The 15,896-nt window shown below is 40.5% G+C and overlaps 1 protein-coding gene across 1 annotated transcript in view; it reads right to left on the minus strand.

Annotated features, from left to right (window-relative positions):
• The window catches only part of grin2ba (glutamate receptor, ionotropic, N-methyl D-aspartate 2B-a), a gene marked incomplete at both ends in the record, with an annotated part of 134,674 nt that overhangs the window by 12,841 nt on the left and 105,937 nt on the right, over positions 1–15,896 (minus strand). The window contains 7 exons of the mRNA XM_079252213.1: positions 1,080–1,240; positions 1,341–1,570; positions 3,813–3,938; positions 4,704–4,857; positions 8,830–9,001; positions 9,399–9,607; positions 13,619–13,733. Of these exons, the coding sequence (XP_079108339.1) occupies positions 1,080–1,240; positions 1,341–1,570; positions 3,813–3,938; positions 4,704–4,857; positions 8,830–9,001; positions 9,399–9,607; positions 13,619–13,733 (1,167 nt within the window). The remainder of the gene's footprint in view (positions 1–1,079; positions 1,241–1,340; positions 1,571–3,812; positions 3,939–4,703; positions 4,858–8,829; positions 9,002–9,398; positions 9,608–13,618; positions 13,734–15,896) is intronic.

The raw sequence follows: 15,896 nt of genomic DNA on the forward strand, positions 1-15,896 counted from the left end.
CTGTGCTGCTTCTGATTCCTTTAATCTGATTTATTTTATTCGTCAACACGTATTGAGAAAAGATTCAAAGATCTATAAATACATATCTATGTCAATAGCTACTCTCATTTATTTCTGTTCATTTTTCATGTTCATAGAAATTTACAAAATGAGTAAGATTTCCAAACATCAGTGGAGGAAAACACTTTCTCTTTCACCGACTTGGTCACAGAGGTGGTGGAAAGGATGGAGATACAATCACTTTGTTCAGAGCAGAGCAGCAATCATCTTCAGTACACAGTAACGTCTACTCAACTTAATTCAACTTAACTTTATTTATAAAGCCCTTTAAAACAACCAGATTTGCAACAAAGTGCTGTACACGATCAGCCCAAAACAAAAACAATATAAAACAGTTCAAATGCAAAAAATAACACAATAAAACAACAGGTCATACAAGAAATACGGAATTAAAACAATAAAATAAACTGAAGAAATAGTAAATAAAACCAATCATGAAAATAAACTAAAGCACACTGACTGGAACGTTGGGTTAAAGCCCAAGGAATAAAAATAGGTTTTAAGATAAGTGTTAAAAATGGACAGTGAGGAGGCTTGTCTAATATGGAGAGGAAGCTCATTCCACAGTTTTGGACCAGCAACAGAAAAAGCTCTGTCCCCTCTGAGCTTCCGTTTGGACCTCGGTACGTCCAGGATCAGCAGGTCAGCTGACCTGAGGCACCGGGCAGGAATGTGGGGGTGGAGGAGCTCAGGGAGGGAAGGAGGGGCTAAACCAGGTCTCTTTTAAACTTAACCAAGCAGCTGTTTTCCTCCCACCCTGAACTTAAATGAACAATTACTCAAATCAAAAGAAACTACAGTAGGAAAGCATCAAAGTATCAGCATGTGAATTACACACTGTCTTGGCCTTTCAGCTTGCTTCTGTGTGTTGCTGCAAGCATCCTACCACTGAAAAAAAACTTTATTATGTTGTCAAATGACAATTTTGTTTTTAGGTAATTACATGGTCACCAGCTGGCTTTCCATGTTATTTTAAGGTTACACTAAACTCATGCTACATTTCTTGGAAAGGTGCTCACCCGGACTTCAGACTCTGCAGAGCTTCGTTGACGTTTCTCTGATGAAACTTCGTCATGTACGAGTGCATTTCCGGGTAGTTGTTCCGAATATTTCTCTCAGTGCTCCCGTTGGGGACCGTGCCAAAACGAAACGGAGGGGAAAAGTCATTGGGACTCTGGAACTAAACACAGAAGAAGAAAAAAAAAAGCATGAAAAAAAAAGTTCACACCCACTCCACAGGATACAGGTGACAGAGCATCAAAAGAGACCCTCCGCCCTACCTTTTTGTCTGACAGACCAGTGACCTGGTCCACATATTCCTCCTGGATCATGAAAGCAGCCAGGTTGGCAGTGTAGGAGGCCAGGAAAATGACAGCGAAGAAGGCCCACACGGACACCATGATTTTACTGGTGGTGCCTTTGGGATTCTGTACTGGCACAGAGTTGTTGAAAACCAGACCCCACAGCAGCCAGATGGCTTTACCGATAGTGAAAGATGGGCCGTGAGGCTCTGGAAGAAACACGGTGAAAGACTTTTTAAGAATGTGACAATATTAGTTTCTAAAGCAGCCTTTAGTTTATCTCATTTATATTTAAGTAAGCATTACATATATGTCCTTATCAGTTTATTTAATCACAAGCTGCCGTTATGCTGTGATTAAGCAGTTGGTTCATAATGTCTGTGTGGGTGTGTGTAAGTGTGTGTGAGAGAGAGAGAGAGAAGGAGTGAGTGTGCAAGCTTGTGGGTGTATATTGTTGCATAGATGGAAAAACTCGACTTTATCTTGCCAAATATTTCTTTGTGAAGTTTGCCGGAAAGTTAGTTAAATGAATCAGGCAAAGGTTTTCCAACTCCAGAGTGAAGCCATCGACACATTATTGCATCAAATCCTTCGACCCCACAGATCCAGGTTTGCTTTTTCATGACAAACTCCTGCCGTGCAACAAGCAGAAGAAACAAAGAGGCCCGGGAGAAGCGTGCTGCAGGGAGCAGTACACCTTCTCTAGAAGATGATGAAAGGTGAGAGGAATGAGAAAAGAGAACCATTATCTATATATAGACACATCAGAGATCGACTTGTGGGAGATGTTGACTTTCTTTCTTTTTTTTTTTGTCATCTTTCTGGCTGCGGAGATCTAAGGCTAAACTACCCTCTTGCTGTCAGAGCTAACGCATGATTTTAGGAAATATGGAAATTTATGCAAATGACTTGCCCAACGTGAGTAAAGAAGCAGCAGAGGTTTGGTAAAAAAAAAAAAAAAAAAACAAAACCTGTGCATTAAGATACAATTGCACAAGATGAGAAGACAGCAGGATAGTGAGGAGGAGGAGGAGGAGGAGGAGGAGGAGGAGATGGGAATGAAGGCATTGGGTCAGTGAGGACGGTTGGTCTATATGTGGAGGCGGCCAGCGGTATGTTTGTGTCTGCATCTGTCGGTCTTTGTGCACAGCAAAAGGCAAGTTGCTCATCACAATGCAACCTTGTATCTTTACACAGAGAGCATCATCTGCAAAGCCCAGAGCAACCACATTTCTGGAGTGTTGCTCTTCATCTGATGCAGAAAGTTACCGCCCATCCCACTCCCTGCATACATCTGAAGACTTCACCTGCAAATGTCCTGTTTCGATACCCTCCAAAAAAAAAACTACATTTGATATAACTACATATGATACATTTCTGCACCATGTGATACAAAGCAGTGTGATACCATAAGACACAATATATGATTCAGCACCATATAATGCGATGTGATGCAGTACGATACGTAACAACATAATACAGTGTGATACAATGCAGTGTGATCTGATACAGTATGACGAGTCATGTGATACAGTTCCAAACAATGTGATGCAAGTCAATAAATTACAACATGATACAATGGGACACAATGCAATACAATACTATATGTTATGGTATGATACAACACTGTAGGATATGATGTGATGTAATGTGATGACATGACGGGATATGAAGATATGATGTTATATGATGCAATACGATACACTGTGATACAATGTGACGCAATGTGATATGATACAATAAGAAAGATGATAACAAATGATGCATTACAATGCAATTCTATCCATTTATCTTTGGCTAACCCTGATAATAAATGACACATTATTCCTAATGAAAAACAGAATTATGGATAGCTGATACAAATAATTCCTATCGAACAGGCGGCATCCCACAGATTTAGTTCAAAGTTTAATAGTTAACATCACAGAACGTATTAAGTGACTGAGTTTATATGGTGGACTTGGTCATTTCTCCCTGAAGGTAAAAGCTCACATCATGGTATAAAGGATTCATCTATCAATATCTTCCGATTTGACTGAGAAAAACAGCTCATAATATCAACCTGTGTGCTGTGAGCATGGACATTAAACCAGGGTCACTAAAACATCTTTATAATATAGCAAAAGATAAAAACCCTGTGTAATAAAGCTCATATTTTTACATTATTATGTGCATAGGTATTGTTTTCCCAACATTTTTAATTTAGTTAATAACTTTCACATATTGCTGAGGTATTATTTCTGTGGTGAATTCAACCTTAGCTTGCCCTTCCATCTGGTGTATTTTGAGTTGATTGAGGTTTGGAAGGCAACATGACTTGAATACTGGGATAGAAAGTGCCTGCATTTATTTACATCTATATCCTGAAACAGTTCACCCCCCCCCCCCCAGAAGGTTGTATGCTGGTGTCTATGTGTGTGTTTTTCCATGAGTTGAACTCAGGTTTCTCACCTCTGCCGTCAGCCAGACAGCGGTTGTAGCCCACAGGGCTGAAGTACTCGAATATAAACACAGCTACTGCTGACACCAGCAACAGCATCACGAACATCATCACCCACACATCCGCGCTGAAGGGCTCTGGAGGGAGGGGAGAGGGGAGGTGAAGGGACACAAGGGAGACGAGGGATTGGGAGGGAGGCAGACACAGATAAGGAAATCAGAGGACAGGGTAGAAGGGTTGTAAGGACGTAGAAGGTGGGGAAGAAACAAGGGACACGAGAAGAGAAGGAGGAAGAGTTTCCCTCGAGCGAAGGCGGCAGCGAGAAAGAGAAGATGAAGCGAGAGAAGAGAGGGTAAGGGAGATATGCAAATGTGGTGTGCCAGATTGAGAAGAGGAAGGAACCATCAGAGAATGAGGTAGGAGTGGGAGATATGAGAGGGCAAAGACGCAAGGAGCGACAAGAGAGGAAGAAATAAGCGGTTAGCCACATTATCCTGCACTCCAATGCACCTCCTCATTCTGCAGATGCACTGAAACCTGTGTCAGTTTCCAGAACCAAAGTAGTCTCTCACTTACGCCACAGATTCTTTGAACTATATCGCATTCAACTCAAAACATTTGGGGGGAAAAAAGCAATGGTATAGCTGCTGTTTTGTAAATATAAAAAACTGCTAATATAGAAAAACAGTTCTGGGTTACAGTATAAACAGGAAACATTAGCAACAACATAAGTTGTGGAGAATATCTTTTGAACTAGCATCATCATGAGGGAAGTTAATACTTTTTTAATGGGAGTTACTGGAATTTATGGATCCAGGCTTTTGTAGACCAGCCTTAATAAACCTTCTGCATTGGCCTCACTTCTCAGACCTTGCAGTAAAAGCCATTGCTGAACTCCTCACCTAGAAAGGCTGAAGGCGAAACGGTGCCATTACTCCGGGAAACCATGACGCTGATTCCTGTCTCAATGAACGGGACGGAGAAGTCGATGACCTCGGACCTCTCCTCGTTGATGGTCAGGGATCCGACAGCCATATGGGCATTTTTTAACACCACCTATGTAAAATCAGGGACATCGGGAAGTCAAAACATCTTAATGCTTTTCATTCATCCATCAGACATTGAAACACCGTTTGGAAACAAACGGACTGTAATTTGAAGGAACATCTGTCATGAAACTTCAACTTCTTTTTCCTCAGGGGGAGATGTCTTGTGTGCTGCAGTAATAATGACAAAACACATTCAATCAGAATGGTTAAGAATAGCTTTCAGTCATGGGAAAGAATAAAAATAGCTGCTTGACTGCCATCAGTTGAGCTGGAGGTGATCGTGGAGTCTTTCCAAATACGGGCGATTTTTGTTGGTGGTGTTTACTGGCACCAGAGGTGATCAGCTTTACAACAGACACAAAGTTCTGCTGGCCAAAGGCTGAATACAGTACCAGCACATTTCCTCACAACTTTTCCTTTATTTACTTATTTTCATGTGAAAACGCAGCTCAGGCTTTGACAAGAAATGTTTTCAGTTATCATATGCATCAAGAATAACGCTAAAGTTTCATAAGACAAGAACAAAAATTTGAAAGAGCACAACTTGTGGTGCTAATACAGTTCTTCTTGGCCTCTTCATAAAAGTAAAAAAAAAAAAAAAAAAAAAAAAGCGGGCAGCAAGTTGAAGCACTCCCTCTGTTAGCTTCTAAAATGTCTGCAAAATGAGAGAAACGTGTTCCACATAACAGAAAGTGTGACATGTTTTTTTTTTTTTTCAGATAAAGTAGACAAAGATTAAAACAAGCGCAGCAAGAGGGATGAAAATGGAGGCAAAGATAGAGCACGGTGGGTAGAGACAGGAGGACAACACACTTTCCACACACAACTCGCGGAGTGGACACTCGTGACGCTCACCAGGGGACAAAAAAGAGGGAGAAAGACAGAAGGAGGGAGGAGGAAAGTGGGTTAGCACTGTGGGTCATGGCTGCTTGAAATAGCCGGCCCATTGCCTTCCTCTACCTGCCTCCCTCCCTTCAGCAGCGCTGCACAGGTAGTATATTTAGCCCCAAATTTTATAGCCTTAAAGCACGGGGGTAAAGTGGGACGAGACTGTCTCTGTGAGTTAATAAGGCAAGTGTGACTGTGAGTCAAAGCTCCACTATGTGCTTCAGTGCTGGAGTGTGTGTGTTTATATATGTGTGTGTGTGTGAGTCATAAAGGAAAAAAAGAGAGGAAGAGAAGTGAGTGAACCTTTGTTCCGAACCTGTGAAGTGGACCTTTTCATGCAGGGAGAATATTACACATCTGCTTTGCACGTTATCTGCAGTTTTTCCAAAAGCATCTGCTTGCAGGTGTTGGTGTGTGCATTTCTAAACTTTTCAATCACATTTATTCTGTCAGCATATAAGTACGGACGTGCACTTATGTTTGTGTGTGAATGTGCCAGCATGTCCCTGGGGAGGAGAACGAGTGCATCCAGCAGTGTACTCACTTCCCCTCTTTCTCTATTCGCTCTCTCCATCTCCCTCCTACGACTTGTTCGCTCCGTGTTATGAAAGTGACCCATGTGGGTGTTATTGAGAATGATTGAGGGAGGAACTGTGCTTATATATATATGTGTGTGTGTGTGTGTGTGTGTGTGTGTGTGTGTTTATGTGTCTTGGCAGGTGTACATGAGCGCCAGTGTCTTTATATGACCATGTGAGACTAAATTCATGTAATCAAGTGAATTGAGTCTCATATTTTAGATTAGGCGTGTGAGGGCCAGCGCTGGTCAGTGCGGCTCATGAAATCCGACACCGACTGGCAGAATTAAATCAGGACAAAGTGTCGGCTCTCTCTGAGCACTCATTAATTTCTTTTTTTTCTTTTAGATAGTTTGTCTTTGCAAAAAGTGTCATATAAAACCGAAGCTCTGGGTGATCTCTGAGTATTATGAGTGTCTGTCTGAGTCCAGATATGATCTGACAAATAGTTTTCTAGATTTAGTGTTTTGCTTGGCCGCGTTCCAGCTGGAGAAGGACATGGGTCCGTTTAAAGCGTGAAAACTGCAACAAATTGTGTGTGTGAGAAAGAAAGATGGTGATGGTTGGACATTATGCAAACTTCTCCTCTGTTCACATATAGATTTTTTTAATGCTTCATGCACATAGATGCACGTATTCTCCCGGCTCTTACATAGTTCGTACATACATCTCTCCTGTCTGTATGCGCCTGTGTATGAGAGAGGAAGACGAATGCAGTCCTTCCTCTTCCTAATGACCATTCATCGGTGGAGGTGAGAAGGACAATGCGCATTATGGCGCTTTTAGTCAGGGTGATGGAGTTTATTGCGGGCTACCACATTTACAGCCCACTGCCCCCTAAAGACACAGTCAGGATGACCATAATGGCTTAATGCAAGAAGTGAAATAGGTCAAGTCGATGGAAGTTGACTTGCAAAAGTTTCAGTGAGGGGGTTAAAATGAATAAATGGTGTTGTGTGTGACTTCTGAAGGTTAGTCCTGTGAGTTATGCAAGCGCTCGCACAAAGAAACTCATCGTGTTTTCAATCCTGGGACCTTTGGGGTTCTATTGATCTGTTTGTCATTCCTGGTCATTAACAAATGGAGAACAATATTCAGTAGAGGCACAGCTGCCTTTTTTAGGTTAGTGTTTCAGAACTGACCAGAATCCTGCCCTGAAACCAACGTCGATTAGAAAATGTTTCCAAGTCCAAAGTGATTTTCTGACTGAACCCGGGACAAACTACTGAATCCACCTGATAATACGCTTTTCAGGCATAAGATTGACCCAAAAGGAAATGTTAATATCAGAGGAAAAAGAAAGAATAAAGCTTTTTGGCAGGTTATATGTAAGCCAGCTCTTTCAGCACAGTTTGGACAAAAGAGTCCAATAAAGACTGTAAGTTTTACAGTAATTTAGTAAGTTTGACAAGTTTACTTTCTTTTATCTAGCATAGTAAATTATGATAATCTAAAATTTAGCAAAAACTACAGACATTTTAATAATTAAAGGGAAAAAAAATCATTGTTTCCGTGATATCTTCTCATTTGGCCCAAAGACTGGTGTACCTGTCTGATCCAACAGGGCAGCAGTCCATTTCTCATGTGACTTAACGTGATCTCTCCACATTTCATGCATGCGTCTCGCTACCTTGAGAGATTAACATCCAATCTGGAAAAGAAGGATGAGTCCATAGTGGTACATCATGTCAGTGCGCAGTGATTCTGAAAGCATGATTTGCAGTCCCGCACAAGGCTAAGTTTAGTTTCATAATCATCACTTTGTAAGAATAATGCCACTGAAACACTTATTTTTCATGTATTTTCTTCTACAATACAGTGGAAAGCATTTTAAATTTGGTTTCATGATCATCTTTGGTTGTTATAAAATAATTTTACAAAGCAGGTAAAACTTGAAGAGTTTCTGATATAATGATACATTTAATGATTGTTCACCATTTTGAGCTTTACACGTGAAAACTACAGAAGGTCAAACCGACGGCCGCAAATGTTCTTTGTTTTCTGTGCGATTTGTTGTTTTCTGTAATTATTTACAAACCGAAACCAGTGACAACATTTCTGTGTGTCAGAGCTTGTTGTCTGTCGGAGCGTTCTCTGTTCTGACCTCAAAACGTTTCACAGTCGTTCCCCTGTCCGTCCCTGACATGACGCTACATATGCCGGCGTCTTCCTGCAGCATTCCCAGACGATGGGACAGCCCAAATTCTCAACAGCGCGAGCCATTTAACAGCAGAGGCATCCATAATGATGTCGCCAAGTGTGAATTAGGCGCAACCTCCATCTGCAAGCTTATTAAACAAATTACAAATGCATGCATGTGTATAATTTACACATGCATGGCTGTGCGACACAAACAGCCTTTTGCTTGTTGACCTGTGAAAGCTGGCAGGGGAGAAACATAGCTAGTAGAAAGCCTGCCTTCAACATGGACAGGAAATGACAAGGATTGACACAAATGGCTGCTTAGAATATGAATGAGAGGCACAAAACACACAATCACACCATCTCCTCACCTCGCCAACCATGCCGTTCCACGTCCCATTGACTTTCTTGCCATGTTTTCCATTAGTGACCAGGTAGAGGTCGTACGTAAATTTGACTGACTTGGCAATTTTCTTCAGGATGTCGATGCAGAAGCCCTTACAGCAGCGTTTGATGTAGATGCCCGACTCCTTCGTCTGATTACTGCACGCACACAGAGAGAGATCATTCTTTCTTCCAGAATGTACATCTGTCTGAATTGGCATGTGCTGATATAATAGGGAATGCGATTTCTGACGCTGCCATTCTCACATTGACGAAGTGTGAAGTGATTCCGCCTCTGGCAACGGTAAAGTTGCCATGGGAAACTATTCACAAGCTAAATGTAGTCAGTTTCTGCCTTGGTCTGTTGCTCAGGAGGTGAATACGGGAGCTAACAGGACAGATGGGGATAAAAATGTACCTGCTATAATCTCTACTTCTATGTGTTGAGATGAATTTCCAAAAAATGTTATCATGCATTTTTAATCTTCATTCATTGGAACATGTTTCCAGCTGGTGAACTGGCTGAGGCTTGGCGTGTCTGAGACTGGAGTCTCACAGTGTTTTGATCTGTTTCCGGCAGGGTACTGTGTTCCTCATACAGGTCCCACTGAGCGGATCCACGTCTTCCACAATGACGAAAGGAGCCTCCTCCAATGTCACGATGGACAGGTGGTCATCCTCCCTGTTCGCTGCCCCACCATACAATTCATAGCGAGGCCACACATGGTACTTCATGGACAGGGAACCGTTTTCCCATTTACCCACCTGCAGCCACAAGCAGACAACAAAACACATTAGGATGATTAAAATGTTAAAATTATATTCATTTTATTTGGTTTTTCCACATCATTCATGATGTTTTTATCCAACAGACTTCATTGCAACAAAGGAGACAACTGTGTGAATGTAAATTATGCTGTGACTGAATCAGGAAGCATCACCTGGCAGGAGTCAGAGAGAAAGGGAAAAAAAAAAGAAGAAAAATCAGACTATATTTCACACCTTAATGACTGCTGCTCTGTGCTTGCAACAGTTCGGAGACGCACCAACCTGGAGCGGGATATAGAGGTTGTATGGCTTTTAAGCAAAAACATATTTATCTAATTAAGATTTTAAAGCTTTATTGTGAGTTTTTCTGCTGTTTATTGTGATTCGTCCATCTGTCAGTAAAATCTTAATGAGCTAACAAGAACTTTACGACAGGAAATTAATGAGAATCTGAATGAGAAGAGGAAAGGGGAGGGGGGGGAGGACTGGGACTGAGAGGAGAGTAGAGAATGAGAGCAAGGTTAGCCTAAAGGACGGGACTGATCCAGAGGAAGGAGCAGAATTCAGATCAAGAGGAGAGGACATAAATAGAGATAAGAGGAGTGGAGACAGGATTTAAATAAAAGCAAAAAGGACATGAAAACAGGTGATTCTGCAGAGAGGAAAGGGAGAATCGGAAGGAAAAAGAAAAGATAAGTATGTGTGTAAAGGAAGAAAGATGGCGCTCATTGAAATGCACAATGCTGTTTCTTCTGTGGAGGAGCGTCCAGCTGGATGTCTGGAGGAGCCGCTAGTCCTTGTGGCTCTACTCCACTGAACAAGCATTACCAATTAGTACATTTCCTCCTGATGCCACTCACTCAGAACCAAACCAAGAGCTTCTGCACATGCACTTTCCTCAAGAAGTGCAACTCAGTTCCATCAGGGGAAAGATGGAGCTGGATATGGATCATAAGATAAAACACACACTTTAATAGGGGATAGTAGAGGACAGGGGAGCCATGGTGTGGATATGTAAAGTCAGGTTTGCACACTCATTAAATATGGAAATGTGTTCAAACACCAAGCACTCTGGGAAACAGAAACTTGGCAAAGCAGCCTGCAGTGGACAAGCTGAGGCTGTGTACCCCTGGGGCACAATGCAACCTCTTTCTATCTGGACAGAAAGAGGGGAGAGAGGGTGAGAGAAACAGATAGGGAGAAAACAGCAGAGGGGAGGGGGTTAAAATCAGCCTAAAGGGGAGTAAACGGAACCGGACCAGAGTCTTAACACATCTTCAGAGGTGCAGTGACTGGAAGGAAGGTTGTAGAAGTTCACAAGGATCCAAGAAAACTGAGTCCAGCTGGAAGCCAGGCTCAGAATTAAACATGAGCAAGCGCGAGAGAAGACAAGGTGGAGGTGAGAAGATGGCTGCGAAGGTAGAATGGGGGAGAAAGGTGGGACAGGAGGGGGGCAACTGACCTTGCTCTGATCAGAGGACAGAATATAGATTTAAAGAGGCAGAGCAATGAACGAAAAATAAAGAAGAGGGAGATTCAGAGCAGCCAGGACACTGAAACAATGAAAGGGGGAGAATCAGCAAATATAGACGTTTTCGGGCAATTTGGGAGGTGGTGGGGAGTTTAAGGTTTGTTAAAGGCTGTTGGGACAGAATCTGAAGAGATTAACGTTGCCAAATGCACACCACCATCCCGTCCTTTTACCAACGAGGGACTCTGTCTGTTTTATGGTATCCTACTATCCTATGATGCAGTTTAAAAGCTGGATTTAGTGGAAAAACAGCTGACTCAGCGACAAGTCTGACAGAAGTTTTATCACACACACACACCCCCCCCCAACCTTCCTACTTTGAAGGCCTCTGGCAGAATTTTGTGCTTCAGTGTGTGTGTGTGCTCTTTCCTTCCAAATTGATTTGTAGTTTCACTTTCATTTCTATTTTGTGTCTGTACTTGCTTGTCCTCCAGAGTTACATGGGGGCTGAAGTCAGTCCCTGCTGAGACACCCTGCAGAGGCTGCCAGTCAATCATGGGGGGACTTCTAGAGGCAGGTAATCATTTGCTGGTAATTTAAAGTCAGCAATTAAGCCAAACTGCATGGCATGTCTTGGTTCTGTGGGAGGACAATGAAGTGTGGAGAGAAAATCCACTCGGGTTTTGGGAAATTATGCAAACTCCAAGAAACCAGAAGATGAACAGAGGAACATGGATGAGTTATCTATGGAAACTGCATTGACTTATATTAAATATTGGATACAAGGTGCAAATTATTTTCAATTTAATTTATTTTCATTCATTTGTCATTTTCAGTCAATGGGTTTGTTTTGTTTGTTTTTTATCAGATGAAATGTATTTAATAAGAAAATCATGAACAACCAGAAATTATTGGAGGAAAAAATATATGAATCAGCATTTTTCCAATTTGAGTCAAAAGCTTGTCAACAGGTCTCTTGTGTTGACAAACATGCTTTAAAAAAAGGAAAAAAAACAGCTGTCTGACATCCTTTTTAATGTCTGGGATTTGTGTGTTTCTCAAGGTGAAATATATTATTTCATTTACTAGTTTGGATGTTTGAAGTTAAAAGTTAACCCACCATTTAAAGGTTAAAAGTCCAAAACTGATTAAACGTTTGGGATGTTTGAGCAGGTTTAAAGGTGTTCAAAATATTTATGAAAAAAAAAAAAAAACAAAGCTGATGGATGATGATTTTCTTTTTTTTTTTTCTGTTTTCTTTTTTGCACATTTACATTTTTGCTGTAAGAGTCCACAGAGTTCCTGACATTACAAATATATCAATGAAATTAAATCGGTTTTGTCAATCACCACCAAAAGATCCATCCCTCTAATATTTATCATTTGAAAAATAAAGCAACTGGCAAACTGGGACTTAAAAGGTTAAACCCTAAAAGTTTTTTTTTTTTTTCAATTTAACATGACACTTTTAGCCAAGAAGGTCACCAGATGGTACCAAATTTGAGGCGTAAGCAACATAAAAAGATCTGTTAGGCTCAAGTTTCAAGTCGGTCTTTTCAAAATGCTAAAAGTTACAAACAAAAGTTAGTTTTTTCCTTGGAAAGCACATTCATGAGAATGTCGCTGTTGTTGTGGACAAACAAAAAAATGCAAAAAAGTAAAGAAAAGAAAAAAAAAAACAAGTTTGACTAAAGTATCCTGTTGCTTTTATAATCTGGCTTTATTTCCCCTGAGAAAACGAGTAAATTAATGAAATAATTGGCTAAAGGAAATTCTGACTGGCTGGTCATTTCAGGAATCTACCGGCCAGACCAGCTGCTGAAGAAAAAGTTCATTAACAGTCATGGACATAGAGTATCGCACACACAATCTAAACGTGGTGTGCATGCATATTCTGTTTTTCTTTGCCGAAGGTCTTGCAGAGCAAGTGTTTTTGCTCTAAAACTGTTTGCACAATATGACCTTAAAGGCTTCTATGTTTAAGTAAGTCTAAGCTGTGCACTTAAAGTAGCATCCCCCTGACATTGTGTTATATTCTTAGTAGTGAATGAATTTGGGCTTGTTTCCTCTTAAATTGCAGTATTTTGTTTTATTTTGTTTGTCTTTAATGCAGTGAATACAGTGCACAGTGAAGAAGGATTTTTTAGGAGGTTTAGGAAGCACAAGCTTTCTTTTTACATCTGCAGTAGAAAGTTTTTACCAAATTTTTGCTCTCAAAGGCACTTTCATTCGAGTTGATCATATCTAATCGGAGCGCCGCCTGTAAATCTTGAGGCTTGAAATGTTTAAAACGTAAAAGTCAGATGAAAAGAGATGCAGGTGGAAACATAGAATTACTTTACAAGGATTTTTACAGGAAGTGGCTCAGGCTCTGCATCTTTTAACTGTATCCATTATTTCACTGTTAACATTGGAGAGAATTAAGTTTGACTGTTTTATAAAACAAAAACCATAAAAAAGAAGCATTTCATGCTGGTATGAGATTAAAAACAGAGATAGAGAAACACAACTACACCCATACATGCTCTCTGTCTTACCCTGTCCCACTGTCTCTCTTTGTTGAGCAGAATAATGACAAGTTTGGGGTGCATCTGGTATCCGTCCTCGCTGAACGACAGATTACGCCCCTCAAACGTCACATTCATCAGGTACCTACAGACGGAAAGAATGAGAAGAAAGAGAATGGTTGAAACGAAGAGTGCAGCATATGCTGAAAAATATCCAGAGGAGTCTCTCATTATTTGCTGTAAATATGTATATCTGGTCTTGTAAAATGGCTTCCTTCCCTAAAAAAAAAAAAAAAACATGGTTGCAATTCATGTCCTCTTGCTTACATGCTGGGATTTTTCCAAACTTAGATACATGATACATATTCAGCCAAGAAATAGCAGTCATCCAGAGTCTAACCAGCTTTTATTTCATAACGAGAAGATTTTTTTTCTACATTTATCATTACTTGAAGACAAACATTGAGTGGAGCAGCAGATGATGGCTTTCAGACGAGACTGAGGAAAATTTCAATGAATCATCTTCATAGTCATTTCATTGGTTGGATGTTTCACGTCCAATCTCTGCAACCATCTCTGCACTGAACAGCACAGGTGCAGTATAAAAAGAAAAGTAGTCAATAACCAGTGTCATATTGACTAATTAAAACAAGATAACACATTCTCATACCCAGCACATGACAAACTGACCCAGCTTGGGGCTCTGGGCGCTACATTTCCATCTGCTTGTGTTGGGTAAGGTCTTTCACCAGTCAGTTGGAAGTTAGACAGCTGGGAGATAAAGAAATCCCAGGAATCCCAGCTGGGAGACTTAAGATGTTGAAGATAGATTGGACCACTATGTTAAAAGCTGACACAGAGGCGTCACATGACAAGTTAACAATGTAAAAAGGCTGGATGAAAGTCTGGAAACAAGGCCAAACTGTAAAGATCTGGTGAAAGTCACAACCTGGAGCATGAGGTAATGACAAAACAATTTCAGTGGTCCTTTGAAATATTTTATTTGGTAACCTGCTAATTATAAAAGAATAAAAATAATAACGAAAAACAAAGACAAAAACATGAGTAAACAGGTAGTGTGGGATATTTAAGGAAAATGAAAATTGTTGTGTTAAAAGATTAAATAAAGGGAAAACTCATCAACGTAAGGCTGCCTGCTGTAGAGAAATGTTTAGCTCCATTTTGACCAGAACAGGATGGTTTGATTTAGTAAATCCTGATCTCATTTCCACAGACAGCCATCTGGTCTGTGATGTATTGAGTGGATAGTGATAGATACATCTGCCATGTAATAACATGATGTCATAGTGGCACAACACCTTCCTTTCCTCCATTACACAGGAAAACAAACAAAATGATGGACATCCAGAAGTTTGCTGGCATGTATACACCACCACCACAACATCCATGGTATATTTAAATACGGTTCTGTTGCTGCTTTGTTCTTTGTACCAAGTTGCACAGGAAGTGATAACTCTTTTAACAAGCCTTCTGGGTGGGCTGAATTTGTAAAAAATGGGATCCCAACAGAATGATCCCATGAAGTATCAGATGTCCTGTCCCATTTTTTGCCCATGGAAATGCTAAACAACCTGTAGCGACCCATGTTGTACTGAAACGGACCCATTGGTGGAAATGTATTGATAAAATCTCCAAATAAAAGGCCAGGTTGCTTGGCTAAAGCATATAGGAGAAGTTCCCAAAATGCTTTACAAGATATCAAAGACCCACATACTACAATTCACACAGGAAAAATTAGGCGATCTTTGGCATTTCATCGCTATAAGAGAACAAAGTTATGTTATGAACATGCAACAAATATAATCAAGACACTGTGGATTCATTATTCATGTATATCAGAGGTGGAAAGTAATGGATTACATTTACTTATGTTACTGTAACTGAGGAGTTTTTGAAATGGATCATTTCATTTTACTCAAGCACATATTTTACTTCGCTACATTGGAAACCTGTCCCGTTACTGAGTAAAAGATTAAATGCAGGGAAATGACTGAAGAGGCGTTTTGCCGAAGTCTCAGATTGTGCATCTCTGCTGATAATCTACTTCGGTGACGTTCGATGCCCACTATAAGGCTGAAGTGCAGACATGCATGGATGCGTGGGCTGAAATATCACTGGTGGATTGTTTTAAAGTTGATTAAAAACAGTGTTGAAATGGATTTATAGTTATATTTATCCTTTGTTTACATCACGTAACTTAAAGTAACTTACTAACTTTAATTTCAATTAAATTTTATATTTAGTACTTTTTTACTTTTACTTAAATGGATCTTTAGCTAGGTAAGCA

The sequence above is a fragment of the Telmatherina bonti genome (assembly GCF_933228915.1).
Source record: "Telmatherina bonti genome assembly, chromosome: 14".
Classification (NCBI taxonomy): Eukaryota; Metazoa; Chordata; class Actinopteri; order Atheriniformes; family Telmatherinidae; genus Telmatherina; species Telmatherina bonti.